General features: G+C 37.8%; 1 protein-coding gene across 2 annotated transcripts in view; it reads left to right on the top strand.

The window, feature by feature from the left end:
* The window catches only part of LOC132156321 (SH3 and multiple ankyrin repeat domains protein 3-like), a 209,734-nt gene that overhangs the window by 183,911 nt on the left and 11,703 nt on the right, over nt 1-14,120 (top strand). For both annotated transcript variants that reach the window (XM_059565288.1, XM_059565289.1), the window contains 4 exons: nt 1,217-1,292; nt 10,136-10,218; nt 11,052-11,176; nt 11,368-11,503. In XM_059565288.1, the coding sequence (XP_059421271.1) occupies nt 1,217-1,292; nt 10,136-10,218; nt 11,052-11,176; nt 11,368-11,503 (420 nt within the window). The remainder of the gene's footprint in view (nt 1-1,216; nt 1,293-10,135; nt 10,219-11,051; nt 11,177-11,367; nt 11,504-14,120) is intronic.

Below are 14,120 nucleotides of genomic sequence, written 5' to 3' on the forward strand. Positions count from 1 at the left end.
AATTTTTCCTAACATGTGTTCCCTGGGATTCAAACCCCCAACCTTGCGCTTGCTAATGCAATGCTCTACTACTTGAGCTACAGGAACGCTAGGTCAAACTGCCTTCATCTTCTGTCTTTTGTCAGAAGTAAAGCAAGTCATATGCAACATGAGGTAATAAGGTTGGGTAGCATACCACATTTTACGTGTAGTATTAGATTTAACTGTATCTTTAAGTATACGTATATATCCAGCTTTGACCTTTTTACCTACTGTAAACATCACCAAAAATATAGTATAAATGTATGCAGTTGTTCATACAATATTCAGCTTTCATTCTTTTTTAGGCTGAAAGAAAGTTGTTTTACAGTATGTTTTCATAGTACACTGAACTTGTTTATTTCAATGCTTTAATTTATTATAATCTGACTAAACACACACGACAGCCGCAGAATGTCACATGAAGAGAGGACTGAAGAAGAGCAGACATGTACAGAGGGAATACTAGAGTGTGATAAAGGAAGGAATGGAGAAAGGGGATGGAAGAAAAAGACAGAGGAAAAATGCATAAGTAAACAGACCAGAGCAAGTGGGTCAATGAGTTTATTAAGAAAGGGGGGAGAGAGAGGAAGACATGCTGAATTCAATAACACTGAGAGCTTCAATAACTGCTGTAACACCATTTCTAATGTATCAAGGAAAGAAATGCGTGTGTTTGACTGTTTGTTCTTGCCAGAAAATGTTTGTTGGATTCATCATTTGTAAGATTCTCGGGGTGTGTTTGTGTATGAATGTGAATGTGTGTATATGTGTGTCAGCAGATTGGACTTCTGTAGGGAAGCAACGCACTGATTTCCAAGCCCAAAGTCCAATCACATAAATCTAGTCTGGCTTGAGACACCAGCCCTATTAGCCAGAACCGCAGACTGGATTAACGAGACTACATTCTCACACACACACAAATATAGAGTTGACCTTGCCTGTGCATTTAATTAAGATTGTCTGCATTTTTGCACATAAACAAACACCCACATTTTCACAGAAGGCTGATTAGAGACATGTGATCGGCTCTGAATTTATTCATCTGTATTTGGTGTAATGAAATGTGTTTATGCGGTTAAGATTCAAAAAACACATTATTTTCCACATGCATTGCAAATATGATTAATGGCACTTAAAATGAAAAATATGGTTGTTACGATGATTGATGCAAATTTGTGTCATGTTTGTCTTTCAGAGACGAGAGAGGACCGAAACAAGAGGCTGTTCAGACATTACACTGTGGGCTCCTATGACAACTTTACCTCATATAGGTAATGTTTATACAGTATGTGTGCATGCATAAATAATTATATAGGCATTTTGGTTATCAATAGTTCAAGCCTAACCTGTGAAGTCTGTTATTTGAAGTATCGAGTCTCTACTGCCATCTATAGGATAGAGATTGTGAACACACATTACGTCGTGTTTTTGTTTTTTGCTACTCATATTTGCTTTTAATTTAAACACACGTTTAGTCCTCATTTCACGTTTGAATGCATGCAACATTTTTTTTGTTTGTTTCAGTTTGTTTTAGAGTGCAAAATAAATGGTTAAGTACTCGATTCCCTTGAGAACGGAGAACTACATTAAATTCTAGAGCTGAGTGTAATAAAAAACAGTCAGTGCATGCTATTAAAGAAGAGGTCATGTTTTACATTATGCGCAATGTTACAGTGTAATAGGATTTGCAAAGCTATTTGTGAATAATATCTACTGTGTTAGAGGACGATCAAATTAGGTGATATGAATGCAGTTAATTCTGTCTCACCAATAAATATGAGGAACAAGATATAATGTCATATGCTTTAATATAATAAATAATAAAATAAATGTATTTTCTATATTTTATACATCATTTTATAATATTATTTAGTAGTTGTGAAAAAAAATCATCATGTTTAAGCTCTATGCAGTTATAGACCTTGATCAGACGAGTGCATATTTAATTTTGGAGATTCTACTAGTCCAGTGGTTTTCAACCTGTGGTCTGCGTCCCCCTAGTGGGTCGCGGTGGCATTGCAGGTGGGCCGCCAATTATTTTCTGTTCATTCCTGTCCATTCTAGGGCTGTGCGATTAATAGAAATCGTCATAAAATCACGATTTGAGCGTGCACGATTTCTAAATCACTTTAGCACGATTTTGCACGGCCCTGACCTCCTGCGGTATGCTATCCGATCCAATCAGAATGCAACACACCTAGCGCGAGAACAGAACAGACTGGGCATATGTCTAACTCCAGGTTTACACACTGTCTGTGATGCGCCTTTTTTGCGAGCCCATGTTGACGGATCAGAGCGTTCAGACTGCACGCGGTAAAAGGCTAGAAATAAAAATGTGCGAAAATAATTAATATATAAAAAATGAGCATAGAGAGAGTTGTGAGTGCACAGGACTCAGTTTAAGTGAGATAAGACACGTTTTAAGTGCGCACACTCTCTCCGCGCAGAGCAGCGTGTATCTGAGCAAGCACGTCTGGTTTTGTGACAGAGCAAAGGAAATCTGCGTGCGAACAGACAGATTCGCACTCATGCATTATTTTAATGTGCTTTCGCGTTATATTTATGCGCTCTCGCTGCTGACCGCATACACATACTGTATACACTGCAAACACCTGAGGCACCGCTACAATTAATGAGCTCTATGAACAATGCATGGCAAAGAAAAAAAAAAGTCCCCGTACACGGGATTTATTTATTTTTTTGCCATAAGTCTATACATTTTGTTACATCTTTACTATAGGGATAATTTTGACATATATGTTCTAGAGACGTTACAACTTTTTGATAAAGTTCTTATTGGTTTTCTTTTGGAAATATGTTTCAAATTAATCCTGAATGCATTTATGACTGTAAAAGCATATCTGTGTGTGTCACAATCGCAAAATTGATCAAAGAAATCGCGAAAGTTTTTTTTTTTTTTTGTCCATATCGCACAGCCCTAGTTCATTCAAATAATACAGTTAACAATCTATCTTATTAACCCAACAATAGCGGGGTCAGTTAATTTTTTTGAAGTGGGCCGCAGAAACATATGTGTGTGGTTGTGTGGGCCGCGAGTTGAAAAAGGTTGGGAACCACTGTACTAATCTATTAGACCGCAACAGATAATCTAGTTTTTGTTGCTGCTATTGTAATACTGTTGATTCTGCATGTGTAATATATTTAACAAGTGTTTCCGAAATTAAAGACTGATTGATGTGGGACACAGGAGGAGATGGGATGAGTTGTGGAATAGAGTAAGAGAGAGAGAGAACCAGAGATGATTAATTACTGGAGTCTCTCTGTCAAACTGATACTACTCACTCCATACGTCTTCTCTTGCCAGGCTGCTCAACAACAGCAAACAGGCCTAGAACAGCAGCCTAGAGAACTGCACCCAGTCAAATCAGTTACCTTCTGAAATGGGTTCAAAATACACAAGACAAATGGCGTTAAAATCCTAAGATATGAATAAATGACCATCACTTTACTGAAATCCTCTGTGAGATGCGTTTAGACGAACAGTGATTAAACTGTTGGAAGTTGCCGAGATGGGGATTCAACTGTGAACTCCAAATTCTCTGTACTTTTTAAGCTTAAAGTTATAGGTATAAAGTCAAATTAAGTGTAAAGTCTACTATTCAATTTAAACTGTAAATATTAGTATGTGAGTACGCCAAACTGTGTTCAGGTAATATGAGAAGCCTGCTAATCTGTTTAAGCTGTAAATGTTAGCATGTGAACTACATTAAATCTATAAATACATGTGATATTAAATCTTTTTAATATTGTATATATAAGCACGTCAGTGCCAAACTACATTCAGCTATAATAATAGATTTAAAGGGGTCATATGATGTTGCTAAAAAGAACATTATTTTGTGTATTTGGTGTAATGAAATGTGTTTATGCGGTTAAGATTCAAAAAACACATTATTTTCCACATACTGTACATTATTGTTTCTCCTCTATGCCCCGCCTTTCTGCAAAATGTAGATTTTTACAAAGCTCATCGGTCTGAAAAGCAAGGTGTGCTCTGATTGGCCAGTGCGTTGTGATGGGCCAAATAACTCAAGCATGTGACGGAACTGTTACGCCTCTCACCATACTGTGATGCCAGGTTAGGTATAGGGTTAGGTGATGCATTGCATCGCGCCGCATAAACATAAAATCATGTCTGCATTTGTGATCAGAGAAATGACAAACAACAAGCTTTACTCTATGGGAGAACGGCGTGGCTGGTGGAATCGACGAAGGAGCTTGCAACAACCACATGTGACGACCCCAGGCTGGAGTCCACTTTGTCCACCGTGAAAGCTAATCCGGCAATCCACAGCGCAAAGTTGATGTATTTCCTCAGCGACCAGCACAGATCAACTCTAGGCATGATGAAGCGAATATTGTCCTCTTTTGGAAGGCCAGACAAAGTAGTTTTGCTTTCACAATGAAACACACAGCATCTCCACAACATGGCAGCACGGCACGGCAACAACAATACTACAACGAGAATCAAAGTTGTGCCTTCTTTCTTTGCATGAACATTTGGGCGGCATTATGTAAATCTTCCCAATATTGAGACGAAGACATGTGGGTGGTGTTAGAACGAGGCGTTTAAGGGGTGTGTGGTTGACTCTTAAATTTTATAAAGAATATCTCTTTTGATTGGAGACTTTAGTCTTTGCAACTTTACAGATCTTCTTTATGCAACAAGGGCTTGTAACACTCCAAAGAGAAAGGAAAATTTTAAATCTCATCATATGACCCCTTTAAACCATAAATGTAGTATACCAAACTGTGTTCCGCTAAGTCTGTTCATTCAGCACAAGTTAGCATACATTGACCTAGCTGTGAAAAGCTAATGCTGTCAAATGTGTGCTGTCAACTCCCTCTTCACTCTTCTCGAAAATATTCATTATATGTGAATGTCGCCGTACAGAGGTGTATCTTCATTGACATGGGAAAAAGTGGAGCTAACATACTCATGCATGTTCTCCTCGGCTCAGGAGATCACTTTAGGGAGTTGTGTGCACTACAATGACAAGAAGTCAGCGCTACAGGAAACCTTCTTCCTGAGGTCTAATGGCCATTATACTCATTTAACACTTGATTCTCTTATCATTAGGCACTAAATTAGCTGAACTTGGCTGTGAGGGCTTTTGTAAGTTTATAACAAATATTTGAAATGTTTAATGCTTTTATTTAATTGAAATATTACATAAGGCATGAACCAACCCAGACATGTATACACACACACACACACACAAACACATATATATTGTGGTGGGAGGAGCAAACAACAGACACAATGGGTGAGGCTTCATGCCTCAGAAAGGCTTTTATTTAACATAAAATAAAACAAAATTATTATTCCAAAATGGAGAATAAAGTGTCCAAAGGGGAAGGAGTGTCCAAAATAAATGGGGGGTGGGGGGGTTGTTCTTGTTACCACCAATATATCTGGTGTACTTGTTGGATTCGTGAAGGAAGGACAGTGTTTAGAAAGGAGGGGTCCAGGTAAGGGGCAGAGTCCGGCGGCCGCATGTGGTCCGGGGCATGAGAGGTGGTGCCTACATTACAGTGGCTCATCTTCCTTGGACCACAGCACTTGAGGGGATTATCAGCCCTCTCACACACCCATTGCTGTCAGGAACCTGGTGCTGGGCAATCAAAAAGATGGGGTGTCAATGATAATTGGGGGGGCAGTCGTTCTATTACTCTATATATATATATATATATATATATATATATATATATATATATATACAGGTCCTTCTCAAAAAATTAGCATATTGTGATAAAAGTTCATTATTTTCCATAATGTAATGATAAAAATTAAACTTTCATATATTTTAGATTCATTGCACACCAACTGAAATATTTCAGGTCTTTTATTGTTTTAATACTGATGATTTTGGCATACAGCTCATGAAAACCCAAAATTCCTATCTCAAAAAATTAGCATATCATGAAAAGGTTCTCTAAACGAGCTATTAACCTAATCATCTGAATCAACTAATTAACTCTAAACACCTGCAAAAGATTCCTGAGGCTTTTAAAAATTCCCAGCCTGGTTCATTACTCAAAACTTCATTCATGGGTAAGACTGCTGTCCAGAAGGCCATCATTGACACCCTCAAGCGAGAGGGTAAGACACAGAAAGAAATTTCTGAACGAATAGGCTGTTCCCAGAGTGCTGTATCAAGGCACCTCAGTGGGAAGTCTGTGGGAAGGAAAAAGTGTGGCAAAAAACGCTGCACAACGAGAAGAGGTGACCGGACCCTGAGGAAGATTGTGGAGAAGGACCGATTCCAGACCTTGGGGGACCTGCGGAAGCAGTGGACTGAGTCTGGAGTAGAAACATCCAGAGCCACCGTGCACAGGCGTGTGCAGGAAATGGGCTACAGGTGCCGCATTCCCCAGGTCAAGACACTTTTGAACCAGAAACAGCGGCAGAAGCGCCTGACCTGGGCTACAGAGAAGCAGCACTGGACTGTTGCCCAGTGGTCCAAAGTACTTTTTTTTATCAAGGTTTTTTCAGCACGACCTGGCACCTGCTCACAGTGCCAAAACCACTGGTAAATGGTTTACTGGCCATGGTATTACTGTGCTCAGTTGGCCTGCAAACTCTCCTGACCTGAACCCCATAGAGAATCTGTGGGATATTGTGAAGAGAAAGTTGAGAGACGCAAGACCCAAAACTCTGGATGAGTTTAAGGCCGCTATCGAAGCATCCTGGGCCTCCATAACACCTAAGCAGTGCCACAGGCTGATTGCCTCCATGCCACGCCGCATTGAAGCAGTCATTTCTGCAAAAGGATTCCCGACCAAGTATTGAGTGCATAACTGAACATAATTATTTGAAGGTTGACTTTTTTTGTATTAAAAACACTTTTCTTTTATTGGTCGGATGAAATATGCAAATTTTTTGAGATAGGGATTTGGGGTTTTCATGAGCTGTATGCCAAAATCATCAGTATTAAAACAATAAAAGACCTGAAATATTTCAGTTGGTGTGCAATGAATCTAAAATATATGAAAGTTTAATTTTTATCATTACATTATGGAAAATAATGAACTTTTATCACAATATGCAAATTTTTTTTGTGTGTGTATATATATATATATATATGTGTATATATATATATATATATATATATATATATATATATATATATATATTGGGTATGGAAAGAATCACCACCTTTAGAATAATCACATTTTGTAGCTTTGCGGCCTGAAATGAAGATGGATACAGTTTGTGTTTTATCCAGCTCTGTTTACTCTGTTTACTTTTATAACATCCAAGTGAAAGATAGAACACCAACATGTCAGAAAAAAACAACAAAAAAAAAACAGATTCACTGAGTTGGAAAAGGATCACCCCCTTGTGTCAGTATTTTGTTGAACCAGCATTAACAGACTTTAGTCTGTTGAGATTTGTCTCTACTAACTTTACATTGTTCTATGCAGAACTGCTCAAATTCATTTAAATTAGATGGTGAACGCTTGTGGACTGCAGTCTTCAAGTCATTCCACAGATTTTCAATGGGGTTTAAGTCTTGGCTCTGATTAGGCCATGCAAGGACATTCACCTTTTTTTCCTTCAACCTCTGTGTTCTCAGTTTAGCCATGTGCTTTGGGTCATTGTCATGTTGGAAGGTAAACCTTCTTCCCACTGACAACTTTCTGGAGCGACGTTCTGATCCAGGGACAGTCTGTGTTGTACCAAATACATTCCACTTCTTAAAAACAGACTTCCCTGTGCTTCTAGGCATTGATAAAGCCTTTGAAATGTCTTTGTATTCATCTCCACAACTTTATCTGGGGATCTTTTGACAGTGCCTCAACATCCATAGTTTATTGTTTGCTTAAGTTGCACTACCAAGTACTGAAATGCTCCAGGAAAGCTGTTTTCATGCTGAGCTAATCAAAATGTGCACTGCTGATCACAGATGAAAGTCAAATGGCTTGTTGTGCCATTGAGAAGGTGATTAGCTACACCTGATTGAGTTTACAAGTCATTTTTAGGAGTGGGTGATCTTTTTTCCAACTCATTGATTGTTGTTGTTGTTGTTTTTTTATGGTATGTTGATGTTATATCTTTCACCTGGATGGTATAAGTTGCACTGGGTAAATACAGTTGGATAATACAAAAACTGTGTCTGTCTTAATTTCAGGCTGCAAGTGTTTACTTGTACATTTATTAAATAGATAATGGGAAATGCAACCCAAATATTCCACTGTCCCAGTTTAATGTAGCTTGTTCGTAAACAAAACCACAGCAAATGAAAGTTCCAGATGCCCGACCGTAAACTGATGTAATCACAGCCGTGACTGCTGTTCTGTAGGACAGAGCATTTCGTTAACCTGAGGTGCTTTCAACACCGAATCATCTGTAATTTATCTAATTGATTCTCCACTGCTTAATTAGATTCATCACTCCTAATGCATCAGTGATGAAGACCCTCAGGGTACGAGGAAGAAAGAGAGAGGGAGAGGGATGAGCTTTCTTATAGTTTGATGACACAGACACCAGTCGTTGCTCTGGTCTCATGTGATCACATAAACAGCTTTTAATCATTTTGTGATAATTATTCTGCAATCAGCACACAACCATCTGTTCACAAGGACTTTATTATGCTCTGTTTATAAAACAGATTTTTAGATGGTATGGGTGTTGTTATATATGAGGTGCTGTGTTTTGAGCTATAGATTTGCAGTAATAAAATAATAATAAGTAATAATATATTTTCCTGTAGCTTGACTGGTAGTGCATGGCACCAGCAATGCCAAGGTCATGGGTTTGATTCCCAGGGAACACACAAACTGATCGATATCATGAAATCATTGTAAATTGCTTTTCACACTATGATTAACTTTGGATTCATTTCTTTTTTTTTCTCAAGCACTCAGCCAGAAATCCCCACTTCAGTAGCCAATTGCATACTCCAAACTTTATTCCAATCTATATTCTAAAGGTTTTGACAGAAGGGTTTGTTCATATATCATTCACCTGATTTAGAATTTAAATCCTTAAAACGTGTAAAAAAAAAAAAATTTCAGATTTCTGGAGTGATAAAAAGAGAAAAAACATTCATTCTAACATGTCGACAATGAATGAAATATTCAGTATTCTGATTTCTGTTCTAGTAATGTATGCAAATTGGTGCATATTAAATTGCATAATGCCTCTTTTGCAAATACAAATGTAACATTTCAGAAAACTTGTTATACAGAACAGTTATCTTAATGCACAGTGATTAATCATCTGTGGAAAGTACAATGAAATCTGTCAATTACATTTTTTTTTTTTTTTTTACCCTTTTCATCTGTAGTGTGTTGCCTTAAGCATGAGAAGCCCAGTTGTTTTATTTAGAAGCATCTGCCATGTCATGCAAATGTAGAACAGTCAATCATAACAGTGAGGTTAGTGATGTGATATTTGTATGTCTAGAGCACTGTTTGTATGTGTGTGTTGGAGGGGGGCTGATGGTGTCTACAGGCGGGTTACTGTGGCTCACATGAGTAAGGAAGAACAGATTTGTCCCTGCTGTTCGCACTGATGATAACTATCTCAATGCATCCAGACAGATGGACCATGTATGTGTGTTAAGGGGAAGAGACCACCATAGAAAAAGATCCTTTGTGTGTCTCTGTCTCACTTTCTTTTTTGTCAGTGCTCATCCCATCTCTTTATAATTGATGGGCTGCACTTTAAGGCATAAATGCAGGGTTAAGACTGTCCTCTTACATTTCTGGCTTTTAAAAGATGTTTTTTGTCTATCTGCTGCATTCGGATTTGGACACGGCCCTCATTTTTCTTACCTTTCATTTAAAAGCATAAGAGGCTGGATATTAGCATTTGGTCCAATCTCCTAATGCAGTTAAAGAGGCTGCGCTGGAGTCAAACAGAAGGACAGGAGCTTCCACCTGAGCTTTCTCATAGCGTCCACACTCTCACAGCTACTGCTTTTAACCTGATTGGCTCATCAGCGGAGCAGGACAGGGATCAGGGAGAGTAGCTGTGTGGGGGTACGTCCAGGTGGTCCAGGCGTGAAGTGCCCGGCCGTGGTGGTCCTGATACAGGCATGGTGCTGGAATCTGACCTCACTGTCCTGCTCTCTCTTATGCTCAGTGATTACATCATCGAGGAGAAGAACGCTGTGCTCCAGAAGAAAGAGAATGAGGGATTCGGCTTCGTCTTGCGGGGAGCAAAAGGTAAGACATGACTGAGTTCATGGCCTCAGTTTGCTCTTACAGTCAGAGTTGCAGCTTCTTTCACAAAACTGGGTAACAGTACACACTGTATTTGGGAATTGATTGGCTTGTGAAAACTGACTAATCGGAATGGAGCCAAACTTGAATGCAATTTTACTACTATCAAGTTTAAATAGTTTTGGTTATGGATTAATATTATCCAATAGCACCTTCATTTGAAATAATAAAATAATCACATAATAGTCGAAACTCATTGCATATCAGTAGTGCAAGAGTGTGTGTGCTTTACACATGCAGTTCAGTGATGGCATAAATTTAGAGATAAGGGGATAAGTGAACTTCATTACTTACATAATCAAATATCACCGTCACTGGTTCATGTCATGACATTTCTGCAGCATATATGTTGACTCAACAGCGTTATTAGACAGTTGTGTTTGATAACCCACACGGATCAGCAGGATTTTTAAGTAGTGTGTGTGTGTGTGTGTGTGTGTGTGTTAGTGCCCAGAATCTGGGGTGGCACCATCCTGTGTAGGAGTTATGAGTTACTAATGCCATCTGTTACCCACATAGTGCATTAATATCTCTTACTAATATGTGTCAGCAGTCTCTTTATTGCTTTCATAATTCCTATACTATGACTTCCTCAAAGATTAAGAGCAAAACACTTACAGATCTATTTAGACATATGTTTATATTAATAGAATGGCTCATCAAATTGACTGTTACTTATCCCAGCAGAATTATGCATAAGCAAGCCATTCACTGACTCCTCAAAGAGTCTAAGCACCGACAATGTGATATTGCATTGATTCTCTGTGTTTGTGTAGCGGAAACACCCATTGAAGAGTTTACACCCACACCTGCCTTTCCTGCACTCCAGTACCTGGAGTCTGTGGATGTTGAGGGCGTGGCCTGGAAGGCGGGGCTTAGGACTGGTGACTTCCTCATTGAGGTATTGGATTGGTTTGATATCCCATATCTTTCTGTATCTATTCATCATGTTCCACATTTTCAGCACATAAAAAGCATTAATATTTGTTGCAGCTGTGTAATGACCTTGTAGACTGAGTGTAGTATGAGATTCTGGGAATGTACCAGTGGGATGAAAAACACTTATAACTTTTCTGATTTTTTTTCTCTCAGGTGAATAGTGTTAACGTGGTAAAAGTGGGACACAAGCAGGTGGTGTCACTCATCCGGCAGGGTGGGAATAACCTCTTGATGAAGGTGGTGTCAGTCACACGCAAGCCAGAGTCTGAAGAGTCAGTCAGGAAGAAGGGTAAGGTGCTTGTTCACGTCAAACAGAACTGTTCTGTCCTAGATAATAACGCTGCTGTATGTTATTTTGCTTTGTTTTGTTTTGTTTAAATTAAATCATTATTATTATTATATTTTATATTTTCCTTCATTTTAATTACATTTTTTATTTTATTTAATTAAGAAAATGTATTTTGTTTTATTTTAAATTGCTAGATGTAGGTTACATTAAGGCGAGAGCACCCTCACTGATTTGATTCGAGAACCATGCCTGTCTGTATCTGCAGAAGTAGAATTTTGTATATATTTACCCCAAAGCCTCGTGTGTAGAGCTATAACACGGTACTGTACTTACTTGGAGCGACCATGGTCCTCTGAGAGGTAACCCAGATAGCACACAAAATTATTTCAAAATTATACCCCTATATATAATTTCATGATGGTCCAAGGATTCTGCACAATCATATTTCTGTCAAGTCTCTGCATTGTTCCAGAGATGGCTAGATCTCAACTGATCGTGCGGGAGAAGCATTACTTCTAATCTGGCCAAAGTAAACTTGTTAAAATTGACATTTTTCTGTATTAATTTGTGCATTTTGTGGTGTTTATTAAAAATGTCATAAACATCTAAAAATACGTGAATATTGTACTTTTTCGGGCAGCATTTTGTGTGTACAGATCTAATTTCAATTTTGGTTTTCAACATAGCATTTAAAAATACAAAAACCATTCATTTTTTTTCATCATGGTTAATAAAACAAAAAACGAATGGGCGCAAAAGTACACGAACCGAAAATGCAAGTATTGATTTTAATTTGATTTAATTTAATTTTAATGGGTTTTCCAGCAATCAAAATGTAAGTGTTACAGGGTATGCAACTTAGCAACAAGGTCTGCCGTTTAATATATTGCATGAATATAGTTCATATGTGGTGTTGTAGTTGAGTTATAGGGAATGTGCTGACTGCTGGTTTTGTTTGTTTATTGTGGGCGGGGCTACTGTAGTCACACTGAAGAGCTCTTAAAGGCATTGGTTGCTGGGAAACCAGTCTTTGATGCTCTATACTGTATGTGATGATCAGACTTTGAGAGATTTCTCTCATAGTCTCAAACATGAGGAAAAGAAATGCTGCAAGAATGAATCAAGAAGTGAGTGTAATGATCATAGCCGATTGTGACGGTAATGCCTGTGTTTGTCAGAGGAGAAAATGTCAGGAGCATTAACTAAATGGCAGGGTTGCTTGTCACCAGGAATTGTGATAACTTAGCAGACTGAAGTGTTTTCTGTGCAGCCTTTCCACATACACACATTTGTGTGTTCCTACTTCCTACTGTACACCCACTCAATCGATTAGCAGCTCAGTGAGTCTGCCGATATAGTTATTAGTACTATAGCAAAACCTCAAATCACAATAGAAGTAATCTATTCAATATCCATGTAAACTATCCTCATTTTTATCTGCAACTCCCACATACTATCTGAACCCTTCACTGAGCTGTGTTTGCCTTTAGTGGATGATGGAACAGCATAGTAAGACAGTCGTTTAGCAGACACTTTTATGTCTTACACAGTATAGATTGAATTAGGATGGTCGACTACGTTGATCCATAAAAATAATAATAACAATAATTCAAAGCACTTAAATAAAACAGATAAAATGTAAGTTCTTGTATTCAATATACATTTTTTTGCAAGTCTCTATAGATCCATCAGACATGTTTGCTGTCTTTTCAGTATCTCACTCAATGGATATGTGTAAGATGTGTTTTTTTATTATTATTATTATTTATATATTTTAATTATTTAGTTGCTGGATTTCTCACCAAGGAATATTTATTTATTTAATGGATTTAGTATTAATAACAATAATCCACAGCTTTATGCTTTAGTGTAGTTCATATATGTTCAAAAATGAGTCTTACTACTCTTAAACTGAATGCATTTGGCAGATGCTTTCATCCAAAGCAAATTTTAAAAATCTTTTTAATTTTATTTATGTATTTACAAAGGTCATGGATTTTTCTCCAAATAAAACATTTAACATGCTCCTGAATCAGGTTTTATTTATATATTATTTTTATTTTATTTTTTTAAGTTAATTTATTGCCACTGAAAATGCAAGTGTTATTAACAAAGATTGTAGCTTATAAATAAGATCCACAGCTTAATATGTTAATATGCTTAAATGTTGCTCATGTATGTTCAACAGTGAGTCTCTTAAGTGCAAAATGCATTCTATTTAATGTATTTGTAATTACATCCCATGACCTTAGTGTTGCTAGCAGGATGCTCTACATCAGGGTTGTCAAACTCAATTACAGGAGGGCCGGAGCCTTGCAGAGTTTATATTCAACCCTAATTAAACACACCTGATCCAACTGATCAAGTCCTCCAGGCTTATTGAAAACTACAAGGTCTGTGTTTGAAGCAGAACTCTAGGAATTGAGTTTGACACCCTTGCCCTACAGCATGCAACCGAAATGAACTATCCCTGCGATCAGAGGGAAGTGATGTGTTGCTTATGCCCCTAAGACAGATCCTTACCCTAAAATCGTTTGTTTATAAGAATATTGTTCTTACTTGAAATCAAAGTCACCTGCAAAGTTATTGCAGGGTTATTGCATAACTCTGGGCTATG

The sequence above is a fragment of the Carassius carassius genome, chromosome 13, assembly GCF_963082965.1.
Source record: "Carassius carassius chromosome 13, fCarCar2.1, whole genome shotgun sequence".
NCBI lineage: Eukaryota > Metazoa > Chordata > Actinopteri > Cypriniformes > Cyprinidae > Carassius > Carassius carassius.